We start from the raw sequence: 14,044 nt of genomic DNA on the forward strand, positions 1-14,044 counted from the left end.
TAAAACAACTTTTACTGAATGTTTGCTGGTGCTTCCTGCTCATCCTCATCCTCTGGCATGTGAAACGGAACTAAGTTTTTAAATTGTTGCACTGCATGTTTTAACACCGAGCAGCGTAAACGCTTAACGCTCAAGCTGTTGTGCGTAATGGTTAATTTATAACAGAAAAGTTTATAATTAACTAATAGTAGTGAGGTCCTTTATAGCCACACGGGATGGACTCTGCTTAAACTCTCCAGTGTTGCAGAAGCGTTTACTGTGAGATGAATAATTCATCGGAAGCACTGCATTTAACAGGTGGTTTTATGAGTTTAATTTCCCGTGCAACTTAGATTTACTATTTACTATCTAATCAGTTCTGTCCTTTGGTAAAGACTCAATTACATCTTTAAAAGTGTATTAACTCTTTAAATGATTTAATTCTTTATCGAACAGGTGTATCAACAGAGGAGGGATATTTTTCTCTCCAGTGTTTGTTTGTGTTGGTGAAATAAGTTTGCCAATAGCAATAAAATATGTTTTCTTTTCTTATTTAAGACGTTTTAAGTGGACAGTTCAAGTTCCTTCTAATACGATATTACAATATAGCCTGTTGTTATGCCTGAGGCATCTAATTAAGAAGTCAGACAGGAGGGGCAGACTTGTAACTGCAGGCTGACTCCTTCTCTGGCGTGTGGAAAGGTAATTACGGCCATTCAGTGTGGTCCGTTTGTCTTGTGACGGGATGACTGCCAATCAACAGTGGGTCAGATTTTGGAGATGTTAGACGTTCTTAAGTGAGCATCAGATGGGCCTGTTTTTTCCATCGGACTTGAATAAATGTCACTTCTGAAATGTTATAGCAGTTGTAGTAGTTCGGCTCAGATGACACTCAACAAAAAAAAAATGCTGAGGTCCGAACTCACAACCTTCAAGACATTTAAAGTTGTATAATGTCGCCATCTTGTGGTTTCATCGTAAGGAAATGACTGCTGATAAACCCACACAACATACTGTCTGCGCGTTCAACAACTGCTGTGTCTACATTTTCTTTAAATACTCAGCAGTAAGGAAAACTCCTTTTCCTTACAGTTAGGCTTAAAATCTTTTTATATGTCAAACTCTTTCGAAAGTGTCTTTAAATTTATTGAAAAACAACGTTAAAAAACTGAAAATGTGCTCTTTTGGAGGAGAAAACTAGTTAAAATTGAAGAAGAGACTGCTGATGGAGTTACCTGGCTGGGAAGTCAAAGTTCAAGAGGTCTTAGAATTTCTTTTTAATGAATAAATTCTTGATTCTCTGGTTCAGTCGAACTTTTTTCATCCTACATCCCATCATTCACACAATTAGGCCACTACACCAAATTTACCCTCACAAAACATTTCATATAATACGACTGCATTGTAAACCAGTCATAATATATCTTAAGTCAGTTCCCACAGAAGCCAAATGGTAATAATATTTGTGCATGTTGACCAATTATTACATTAACCAGATGAAGAAAGATCAGCTTTGCTCACTCTGGTGAGAATTCACTATTCTGCCTCTGCTTTTAAGATTCACGACATGTTGGTCGCCTCCTCCACTGTTGCATTTGTGTTGTGGCAGAGGTTTGAGCAGGTTTCCTAAAGCAAAAAATCAACAGAGGAAACGGGTTGAGAGGTCATGTCCGATCCATCTCCGTCTAACACAAACAAAGTGCTGACTTGTCAGTTCAGGAAGCGCACATCTTGGGCAGAGCCCACTGGTAAAATCCAGAGAACCCAATTCCTTCTTCATTAGCTCCAATTAGGGTGTTTATGAATGAAGTCTCTGTCCAATGATCTAATTAGATGCCTGACTGCGATTAGCTTGGAATAAATCATGTTAACATATCTGAATGGCTTACATGGGCTATTAAAGGTCACATAGCAACTGAAGCCTGCAATTTCATAGTGTATACAAAGCTGGGTGGGAAGCATTTGGCTTTCAGTAACAGCTATTGTCGTGTCATGGCTGATTTACAATGCAGTCTAATACAAACAGGCCTAAGTGACAGGTCTTGTGATGGACAGATGATCTCACTGCTTTTTGTCCTGAAGCATGCTGGGATCCAGCAGCATATTAAGTGAAAAAAAGAATTGGATAAGGAAAAATTGTGGCAGTATTAACTATTTTCCAAAAACACTTTTCATTGATTAAAAAAATCATATTCTTAAGTCAAGTACAGATGATAACAGCAGTGAAATAAAGCCACAGTTATACATTTGCAAGCATCTGAGGTATCCAGCATTTATAGAGCTCGATAAACACCTTTAAGCATAACATATGTATGGAAAAAGGCTTGGAACAGACAGATATTTGTAGATTAAAAAACACTCCTTTGATTAAATTTATTGAATATATTGGCATTACAAGTTATTTTATACCATCAAAATTAATTTAGAAATTTGAACTGCTTTCTTGGAAAAATATTTATATATATCAGGGTTTTTTTTTTAGATATAGCTTTGGCTAACAATCTTGTCATCAATCAAACATAAGTGTGATGATAGTGCCACACAGTGGTAGGTGAACGCAGTCCAGGGTCTGGAAATGGAGCTGTTTTGGCCCCACTGGGACACAGTACTGAGAGAGAAGTTTAAAATTTGTATTTGGTCCCACATTGTTTAGTTTAATCTTGGTAATTGATAAAAAAATAACATAAACCATGTATGTTACATCACATTACACTCATGGCACCCACATCGGTTTTATACAGTTTTATCAAACAAAAGAAAACAAGGCTTTTGGGACACTGAGAAAACAGAAAAAAGTTTGTTTTTCAAAGAAAAGTGTTTCGAAATGTTAGTTTCACCAGCTTGTAATGCAAATCAGTTGTGGCTGTTTGGTTTGTGTAGTCGAGTTTGGATGGATCTGGGTAGTTTTCTCATCCACAGAAGATACAGGATCAGGACTGTGAAAGGAGATTATTTGATGTGCTCCGCTGAAACGAGGGATCCTCCATTCAGGGACGTTTTTTCACTTAAGCAGGGAAGTACAGAACATGAAGCCTGTTTCCATCCGCAGCCGCAGCTGGGCAGGGTTACAAATTATTTCATAAAAGAGAAATAGTGTGAACAATTAATGAGTTGCCAGCACTCTTTTAGCTACAACTAAAAACTGAACAAACTCGTCTGTTAATTTTGATGTTTCTATGTCTTAAATAGTTTTTTACACAAACTCGTAATGCTGAGAAACATTGTTTAGTTTGTGTTATGCATGAATAATTATCTCATTATCTCGTCTCATGTCCTAAGCACATGTGTTATGTGCTGTCAGCTCCCATGTTTTTTCTGCCCTGCAGTCATTGATCCGGCCCTTTGGGTCCCGCCCATACACCAACCTGCAGGAAGTAACTGAGCACAGGTGTCTCCACTCTGCTCATCAGGGGTATAAGAGCTGGGAAAGACCCTGAAACTGGTGCCAGTGGCACATGTGGCAGAATCAATGGGCAAAGTGCTGGTTTCTTTATGCTCTTTTTCACTTTAGATGCCATTTTTGTTTCTTTGAGTTTATGAAGAGTTCAGAGACGGTAGAAAGATTTGTGTTAAATTTTATTCTGAAGCAGAGATTCAACACAAAATTTTGTGGTTTCATCTTTTAAAATCAGCAAACTTGCTGCTTTTCTTTCTCAATGATTTAGAGGTTGGAGGAGTTTGTTTAAACTAACAAACATTGTGACACTCCCACTTGGACCTCAAAGACCATTTCTACAAAACCACCTCATTCTAAAACATTTGTCCCGTCAATTTGACGTCTGAAAAAAGAAAAAAAATGCAACCATGGCATAGAGTTCTGTGTTACTGGGAGTGTTGTTTAATGTAGCAATGAGCTCCATAAGGCATTATTATACCTCCGTACTTCAAAGCTGCAAGAGGAAAACTTGACCTTTATGTGCAAACATGTGAAAAGTCCTGAAAGCAAAGTTGGCACCAGCTCTGTCTCGGCTTGGTTCAGCACTGCCACAACACAAAGGGGAGATATGTGCATATTCTGATATTAAACCAAACAGATTGTGGTGCACAACCCAGTGTCATGATAGCACTCTTGAACTCTAAAATGTGAATTAAAGTGTGATTAAAATTAACCAAATAATAATTTTTAAATTCCTTAAAGGGCCATTTTTTAAAAATTAATTAGCCATAATAATGAGAAAACAAGCTTTGTTATTTCAATGATGGTTTAATAATCTCAAGCATAAAGGCAGTTTGAGAAAAATGCAACTATGATTGTCCTCTGTTTCCAAAAAGCAGCATCCCAGTTAAAAAAAAACAATGAACAAGCTAATCAACAAGTCCACAACTGACCCGTTTAATTACGGGCAACCCATTTTGGAAAGTAATAAATTGCCTGATAATGAAAATAACAATGTGGAGCATCCTTTGTTTTAACCATTCTAGCATCAACCGAGAGGGAATCTAAACTGTGAACAGTGCAGCTTTTGCTGTTTTTCATAATGATTTAAACACAAAGTGTTGGACAACATGTATATTTGGCCTGTTGAATCCCTTTAAGATTCATAAGGCTTTTTCTGTCTTTAGTTTGAAAGATTATCATTCATCTCTAATGCGGTTGCGTAAAGTTGTGCTTGTTGTGCTTGAAGGCTTTATAGCTGAGAGGTCAAAGGTTATATTTGTGTGGCATTATCTGCAGGAAGGTAACGCGACCGGTTTGGACGTGTATCACAGGGCTTGATTAATTCTCCAGCCCATGTTTGCAGACTTAAAACACACTTCAGTGTTAAACATGTCTCAGCTACTTTTCATTTAATCAGTTTACTCTATTCAAAGTGTGAAAATAGTCATGGATCTTTAAATTCTGACGGTCAAGAGTCAGTCAGATTGTACCTGATTGGGCTCTAAATTACAAACAGTCACATAAAGCCTTTGAGGTTAAATATGCTCTGAAGATTAATTTTTATTTGGTGTGCACAGTCTGGTTTTTATAGACTTTCAGATGAAATATATTAATAAGTGGCTTAGCTATTGCCATGAATACTCTTTAATAAAGTAATCTACACACTTAGAGTAAAGACAAGAAGCCATTCGACCTTCATTCACACAACACAACAGATCACTCTGTCTCTTTTTTGCCCCACAGCTCTTTTATCATTCACATCAAAGGAAGCACAATGGATTTTGTCTTCCGTGCTGTAGCCATCAGGGACAAGTCAACCCGCCCATCCTTCTAGTCATCTCACCTACAACCTTGTAGGTGAAACAGGTGCTGGATGATCGATTTTTTTTTATGCCTCCAACATCCTCTCTGATGTGCTGTTTAGTCAATGTAGTTTTTTTCCTCTTACTGTTCAATCTCCTTCTTCCTTCACCCGTGAGATCTGAGCGTGTTATTGCACCTGAGGCAGTCCAAGGTCAGCGTATGAAGCAGAGGGAGAGATCAATTTATTGATTTACAACATAGAATCCACACGTGAAGCAAATTGCCTCAGAGTAAGACGTCAGTTACACAAAGAGATTTCTTTTAAAAGAAACCAGAACTTTAAATGTTATGGAAGCTTTTTGATGTGGAAAATGCAAAACTCTTACAGACACAGGACTTCATTTTAGCAAGAGCTTGTGTTTAAAGTGACAGTATTTATGATTTTAAACCATATAATCATATTAGGGGAGGTTTATTTGCAAAATGTTTAAAAGAAAGGAAAACAAAAGGTATGTAGGTTAAGAAATAGGCTTTAGTCTTCACATTTTATGTACATACTGTGTAGATGTATTTCCATTTCACACCAAGGATTTGACTGATGTTGCTTCCCATTATCATAAATGCATTTTAATGCATTTCCTCTTTATCTTAAAAATGCATCTTTAAAAATCACAAGATGTACAGAATCAGTGTGGATGCACTGCTCACAAACTGACCACTAGATGGCAGTGTAAGCACCAATTTGCTTAGCTTATGCAGGGATAATCATCCGAAAACCATCTTAATGGTAAAAATATAAATATATAGTCATCAAATTATTACATCCAATCATCTGTTAGTGACTGTGACTGTGTATCTCTGCGTTTCCTTTTCAATAAAGACACCCCAGATACTTAGAAGAAGTTACCAAGCTATCATTTATTTGAAGAAGTTCAGCAGGGTCTTTAAAACATATTGGCTTTAAGAATTAAATACCCCCCCCAAAAAAAACCATTCAGCATTAATGATCCATTACATATGACCTTGAACTATGTTTCTTGCATATTACACAGTTTACAAAGATACACGGCATACAGATAGACCTCGACTTCACTCTGAGTCTGGGTGTAAATGCAGTTTGGGTTTAGTTTCCCACGGCGAAAATGACTCTAAATCAGGGAAAATCATTTGTCTACTTGACCTTGTCAAGTATCCCTAAGCACAAATCAAGAACTTGAGGATTTTCCCCGATTTAGAGCAGAATCTAACTGGCCGACTCAGAGGCCTGATCACAACTCTATTCAACACCTTTAGGGTGGACTTAAAAACTTATTCAATCAGCCTTTTTCAGTGGTAATACTGTGTTGGTTGAGCGAGAGCAAATGGGTGCAGCCACTTGCTTTGGCTTAAAGATTTATTGACTGCATTTAATGTTCAGGTTTTGATGTACTCGTACATATGTAGTGTTTACATTCTTCTTTTCAATTAGAGAATAGCTCTGTATTTAAAGCTCTTTTTTAAGGGCCACCTTTTGAGCTGAGATTCTTTTCAAGGACACATTGTTTACAAAGCAATGTGTGCTTGTGTTCTGTATGTGAAAGAGGTGTACTGACAATACGTGGGAAGGTCAGCAGCGACATTCTGGGTTGATGCTTGTGTTGGGTCACCAAGTTCACTTGTCTGACACTCTGACCTCTACCAGTGACAGTGTAGTCCTTTCTCTGAGCACCCATCTGATGTCTGGCCGCCCTGAAAATGTCCTGCATGTCTCAGCTGACCCAAATACCACAGCAGAAGAAAAAATGAGAGCGGCATGAGGCATGTGTTAGGGTCATGGCTATTCTTGAGGTAAACTGGTTTGGATGGTTACTGTTGCCTTCGTGGTAGTAATTTTGAGATGACTGGAGAGGCTGGTTTGATGTTTACCATGGGACTCAGATCCGTAACAAGATCCAACATCATTTGCTGACCTCAAATATGACTAAATTAATACAACAAAAATGGACAAATCTTGGTGTTTATCTTGTGTTTTGTGTCTAGCACCTCTCACATTCAAACAGATTTCCTCTCAGACTTGCCCATGCCAGTCCAAACATAACTATTTATCTCACATGCTACTGAAATGAATGGTCTTTTCAGATTTAAGTGCCAAAAATGTAATAATTTAGACACACAAATGCCACACCATCACAGCTCAGTCACTAGTCATTGCTCAGGATGTTTGTGAGCCAATCCATTTGCACCCAGAGAGATCTTAGTTATCACCTCCTGACAATGACCTTTCGGCAAAAAATAACAGCAAACCTTATTCACTTTTATTTGGTGCATGACAATGACTCAATGGATACAACTTAAATTAACTTTCACTGATTAAACAATTAAAGCAGAGTTTAATTGATTGGATTCTAAACGGAGTCAGCTCCGGTCAGTCGTGAGGTGTTGGTTCCAGAAAAGAAAATTTAAACAACAATATGTGCATTGGTTTCTTTAGACTAATCCTGACTCCCAAGCCAAAATGTTGCTGTGGTGCTGTACATGAACAGGAACTAGTTTCTCTGTGGTGGTGAACACAAGAAACGGTCTTCTCACACTGAGCCAACCTGAACTTATAAGTTAACACTGACTATTAGAACTACTTGTAGAATGCGTTGTGGTTGAAATAACTAGGGATGGGCATCGAGAACCATTCGCTTCCTTGGAATCGTTAATCCGCCTGCCTGAAGATCCGATTTATACGTTCCGCTAACGTCTGACGCATTTGCGCGATGACGTCATGTGCGCGCTTCGTATTTTGGCTCAGAATGTTACCAACATGGCGTCGAGGCAGAAGCGCTCCAAAGTTTGGTTATATTTCACCAAAAAGGATAATACTAGGGCCAGTTGCAACACATGCAGAACTGTGATCACATCAAAAGGGGGAATACCTTCAACATGCTGAAACATTTGACCACACAGCAGGCAATTACTTTGCACGAATGTAAAGTCTTTGCTGCTAAGTGATGGCGGCAACTCTCGCGAGGGAGCTTGTGGCACAGCGTCTTCCGTCTCAACAGTCCCAGGTAACGTAAAACCTCCAGGTGCTGTTGATTGTAATAATGTTAGCGACATACTGTATGAATAATTTCCATCTGACATTAACATTTAGTTGAGGTGGACTGCAAGAGTGAGGCAGGATCAGAGGCAGGCTCCCGCATATCTGCAGCTCCCCCTTTCATCAGGCAGGGAGAAGTAAAATGACAGAGGCAAAAATAGATGAATGTCACCGAGCAGTTACTAGATTTGTGGCGAAAGGTTGGCACCCTTTTGCCACTTTGGAAGCCCCTGAATTTCGTTAGGATTAAAGGATAAGCTATTTGTACTATAAATAACTGGATGAGAATCGATAAGAGAACCGAATTGATACGATATCATAATGGAACCCGGGAATGCTAAATTCTTAACAATTCCCATCCCTCGTAATAACATGAACAAAAGTGTAAATCTCCCTTTCCTAGAACATTTTAATTACATTTTATTTTGTGCTTTCACCGTCTGTTGTTGAGAGGGAGTTGCTGGCTTTCTCCACTGGGTTTGTGTTGTTAACTGCTGATCGAAAATTCCATTCAGAATTAATCTGAATGGAAGTGAACGTTTTCCAGTAAGATCCCAACATTGCTAACGGAGTAAATCTTCTTTGACTGCTGACTTTACATGTATTTACATATATATATTTGGGTGTATCTCTGACTTAAAACGGCCTGCATCAGGTCTGATAAGGTGCAACATCCCAGGGATTTTAAGTATTGATGTGTGATTACGTACTTTGGAACTGAAAAGTTGGAAATTTTACCTGTGAGTGGAACTATTACATAGTTGCTTCTTGGTATGTTTTGTTGCATGTTTCTAAACATTTTTCTCAATTGCTTAAACAGATTTCTTAAAATTATGCCTCCATTTCCAGTACAAATATAAAACTGCACAAATACCACTTTCCCTTTATACAAAATACTAAAGCATTTGAAATGGCTTACAGAAATAAGTTTACATAAGGGCAAGACCAATTTAAAGCCTTTCTCTGAAATGAGATGCGTTGCTCCTCGTTCTGTCCAATAAAACAACTTCTACGTGATGAAAGATGTAACAAATCTTTAATTTGCATATCTTTTATTCCATAATGTCCTCCACCGTACAAACCAGCTTCAGTAAATCAATGATTCTCACGCAGTATCTCGTCTTTGATCTGGGTTTTCTCTACTTCTCTTTCCTTTGCGCCCCTCCTCTTTCTTTCTGTATTTCTCTATCCATTGTTCCGAGGTGAAAATAAAGACTTTTTTTTTATCTGTTTAAATAAGGTTCGAAATGGTGTGGGATCAAGTCAGCTATGCTGACTCGTTCCAACCTTTGTTGACTTTGAGTAATCAATATCGGCTGCTAATGCTTTCTTAATGAGCTCCTGGTGAAGGCAATGAAACATGAAGGGATTTGTGTGTAGACTTCTGAAGTTCAACTAATCTGAATCATCTGTCGAAACAGAAGAATTTTGTTTAGAGCTTAGGGAGAAGGATTGTTTTTTGATAGATGATGTGACGGTTTTTGAATTTTAGCTTAAGCCTGGCAATATTTTGTATGCTGTCAAGAAACACGGTCATTTACTTAACAGTTAAAAAAAATAGCTAGTAAAGCCGTGAAAAAGGCACTTTCTCCACTGTTTTATAAGTTAAAGAATAGATAGAATAGAATAATACATATTTACAGAATCAATTTTATTTGATTTTGATAGGTTTTGTTTGTAAATGGTAAGTTTCAAGGCGTCATAGAACATATCTTTATTCTTGAGACATTCTCTTTTGAGTATTTTCCTACTACTGCATACTCGGATCCCTTTTTTACTTACTTTTTAAAAGAAACTTTATGACAAATAATGGGCTGTTTGAGTATTTATTGAAAAACAAATTGTAATAACATGAAACTAAATTATATAATTGTTCATTTTTATTAGAATAAAGTTTATTTTCAAAGTAAAACACAACAATCCCTAATGGAGCCCCTGCGCAACAAGGAAGATGCAACCAAAATTATCCATGAACTGAAAAAGAAAAAGATCTCTTCCAGTAACACTTGCATCCCATGTGGCACGATGTCTAAAGTTTTTAATGCTTTTAATACTCGCTGCTTCGCGTAGGTCAAAAGGTAGAACTTGGCCTCCAGGCTGAGTTGATGATGAATGATAGCAGAAAGAAGGTGGAAGCTTAATGTCATCCGAGCAGGGCTGGCTTAAGTTGGGTCATGGCTGGGTCTCCAAGCGGCCATGCAAGAGGTCAGAGTTCAGGTCAGTGTGTCTGTTGTGGCTACAAGCATTCAGTTATCCAGACAACAGCTGAGCAGGGGAGCTGCTGCTGCTTCGTCAAGGTCAGCCTGTGAGTGATTAATTTTCTCATAACTAAACAGCTCAGGGTGTTAAACAAACATGCCTGCGACTGCACAGAGGTAAAACAATATAAATCTTTTAGTGTCATAAACTTTGAGTTCTCTTTCTACCCCATTCAGTCGGCATGCTTCACAAGTAAAGACGCATTCGTGTTGCTGTTTGACTTCTTTCTCAAAGAAGGTCAAACGTTTATAAAATGGATTCATTTGAAGTTATTTGTTATTGTTGCAAGAATTCAGAGGAACTTTTATATTATGCGATCTCATCAGAGAAAGAAAATATCTATCATATGTTGGTTTTATAATCTAAATTTTCATTGAATTTGTTGAAAATCATCCCAAACCTTGAAAAACCAAGGCTGCTTTGGGTTTCCAACACTCCTCCAACAAGGCTCACAGGGGGCCATCCTAAATGTTGTCAACCATCTACTGACTCCATCAGTTTCAGCATAACAGTTCATCCTTCATTCCCCTCTGACTTCCCTTCTGCTCCCAGACTTTCAGCTTCACTGAGGCTGAACCCACTGAGCAACCTGACGTCTAAAAGACGCCCATTTGTCTTAAAGTCCAGATTAAAGCTAGTTGAGTAGTGGACGTTTATTAGGCTTAGCCTAGACATCAATTCTGTGCATATACTTGACTAACATAGAGCCCTGAGAATGGAACTGCAACCCATCAGTCCTGTAAAGGGATCTACTCTAAAGTTTTACATTGGACACCCAAAACATGCTCGTGGATTGTATGTTCATGCAGGCAGATATGACCTCCAGTTACCTTCAAAGACCCTCAAGTGCTTGTGAGAGCAACTGCAAAGGAAGTGTGAAATTGGCATTTCTGAGGGTGATAGTCACGTAAAAAGAATGTATTTGAGTCCTAACCATGAGTGTTTTCTAACCCCAGCCAAACCCCACCCTAACGAGGTGGTGCTACTGCCTAAACTCAGCGAGGAAGTGTTTAAATAAAGTGTCGCATTGTTTTTGACTGAGTTGATTATCCTGTTGTCTCCAGATAGCAGAGCTTGTTTCAATTTTTAAGTTAATTTATAGTTTTTTCCAAAAATCGTCCTTTTGTGTCCTGACGCTCACAATGTAAAGCAAGTTGTTGTTGTGAGAAATTTAGATTTTTGTTGTTCAAGATCACAGGGTGATGATGGTGGGCTTAAAAATGAGTGGCTCCTGTGGCAATACCTAATGTCATATTCATTGTTTTCGTACCATTAGGGGAGGATTATGGACATTAAGTCCAGGCTAGCGGGTGTAATTCTGTTTAGCAAACGTCTTCTCTGGAGCACAGACAGCGGCGTGTGGAGGGTTTGTGGTTAAAGATCAGAATTCAACTTCTGCATATGCAGGAACAAAACTGTCAGGGAAATTAGCATTACCAGGCTGGCCCAATGGAATATACGAACCCATTATCTCAAGAAAACAAGCCTTGATATTCACTCTTGTAGTCGGTTTCAGGGGGTTTTGAAGGAGAACGTCCTCCACCTGAAAAATCTGTTTCCAATCTTCTGTTACACAAGCAGCTGCTCCCTCACGAATCGATACACCTCTCTCAGCGAAGAGATGTGATGAATGGATTTTACACCACCCAGGGCCAGTGTAAGAAGCCTTTAAATGTTAGTCGGTGAAGACATTGGAAAACCTTTAAAAGCAACAGACATGGTGCAGGAATACTGAGCAGATGAAGGCGCATTCCTGGAAGATGTTTTCTTTCTCCTTTTAGCTCCGGTTTGGTCTCAGCCATCTATTTAGATACACTTTTTGCTCTTTAAACAACTAAAGGTGGTGACTAACTGAGCATACTCTGTCTGCTGTTGGGCAGACTGCAGAAGCCTGCAAACCAAATGGAAAAGAGAAAAAAAAAACAGATCTCAAGGTAACTCAATAATTAAGCTTTTTTAGCAGGTTTATAAACATTTTACACTTGACTTATTTACCTTAGATCATTGGAAATGAAAACGTTTGTTGTTGCAGTTTTAATAACTGATAACCTCCTGTTTATACAACGGAAATATAGATTATGCATCCAATCCAGGCTTGTTAAAGGGAGATGTAAAGGGGTTTTTGTCCACTGATGGTGCTATACGGCCACACTCAGCCCATCACACCCATGCTCTCTTGTCCTGTGGCAGACAGCTGCCAGACGGTTGTCCTGAGTTTCCCCCAAATGGAGTATACTGGCCCAACTTTTTGACGCCAGTGGTTGTGGTCTTCCTCTTAGATACTGGAGGGTTTAATTGGCTGTGAAGGATGAATTGACTTGGCACTGAAGTACTCATTGAAGAAGGAAGCCGAGACGCATCGGTTCTGCTTTCTTTGCTCCCCTCATCGGCAGATTCGCAAGTTTTAAGTGCTGGACCACCGTTCATCTTTGTATTAAGAAGCTCATCATTCAGCTCAACAGCTGCTGCACATCTTTTATCTCTGAGACCATTCATCTTTGAGCTTACGCCTGGGCTGATCCTCTTGATTAAAAGAGTATCAGTGTCCTCTGTTACAGTTGTGGTTGTAAACATACTGCTTTGCTCTCCTTTACTTATTTCCTCCATCAGCTTGTCACTCTTCCTTCTCCAACTCACAATCCCCTTTACTGAGCTTACCAAGTCAGCCAAACTCAGAAGAACGGACAAGGATGCAACAACGAGCATGAAGTTAAGCATTAAGGTCTTCTCAGTCGGTCTCGAGATGTAGCATTCAACTCCAGATGTGCAGGGAGCCTCGTAACACAGGAAACTCTTAGGAATGGTCGTACCAAAGAGATAGAACTGGCCTGCACAACAAATGGCCTCAAGGAGTATCTGCAGGATTACAACCAGGAGGTAAGCGCCGTTAAATCGTGGCAGTCCCCATTCACGTGGGTCATGAAGCGGGGCTTTATGCAATGACGCTTCTCTTGAGGAGTTCTCAAGGGTGGAAGGCGAGCCTCCGCGGCTCCCATCGCAACAGAAGCCTTGAAAATAAGAAAACGACCAAACTTTATGCATGACATAGGTTGCAAACATCAGATGGGCAAGACCCAGAAGAATCAGCTGGAGGAGCCAGAGGCGGAGGACGGATACGGGAGCGAATGTGTCATAACACGCATTAGAGCAGCCTGGCTGGATGGTGTTGCAGATGAATCTCTCCTGCTCATCACTGAAGAGCGTGAAGCCAGCCAGCAGCAGAACGAGCAGGCGAGAAAGCAGCATCAGGATCCACCAGCTTTTACCTGCAAAGGAATGAAGGTCAAAGTAAAACAATGCTGGCGATTATACGTAAAATTACGTTAAAGGACAAGAGAATTTGTGTAGATGTTCAACAAACTTTTAAATTGGGCGAAATGGCAGGAATCAATAAGAACATTATGAGGAAAAATAAACTGAGTTAAGTGAGTTAAGTTAAGTGTTTGCTCATCAGACTGAAACGATCTAACTACTCAAAGTAAAACTCAAACGGACTCACCAATAAAAGACACATTATGACATATGGTGATGAAGAATAGATCGACTGCTCCCAT

At 39.2% G+C, this 14,044-nt stretch overlaps 1 protein-coding gene across 1 annotated transcript; it reads right to left on the bottom strand.

Moving 5' to 3' along the window:
• Positions 1–12,650: 12,650 nt before the first annotated feature.
• On the bottom strand, positions 12,651–14,044 carry LOC140269142 (gap junction delta-4 protein-like). The gene is made up of 2 exons (XM_072364167.1): positions 13,990–14,044; positions 12,651–13,756 (listed from the first exon to the last, which is right to left on the bottom strand). The coding sequence occupies exons 1-2, from the start codon at positions 14,042–14,044 to the stop codon at positions 12,651–12,653; spliced, it is 1,161 nt and encodes a 386-aa protein (XP_072220268.1).

Source organism: Leuresthes tenuis, unplaced genomic scaffold, assembly GCF_036924035.1.
Source record: "Leuresthes tenuis unplaced genomic scaffold, fLeuTen1.0.hap1 SCAF_14, whole genome shotgun sequence".
Lineage (NCBI taxonomy): Eukaryota > Metazoa > Chordata > Actinopteri > Atheriniformes > Atherinopsidae > Leuresthes > Leuresthes tenuis.

Coding starts and splice junctions, on each gene's coding strand:
- LOC140269142 (XM_072364167.1), bottom strand. CDS start 14,044: ATGGGAGCAGTCGATCTATTCTTCATCACCATATGTCATAATGTGTCT. Junction 13,757..13,989: donor TCATAATGTGTCTTTTATTG/GTGAGTCCGTTT, acceptor ATTCCTTTGCAG/GTAAAAGCTGGTGGATCCTG.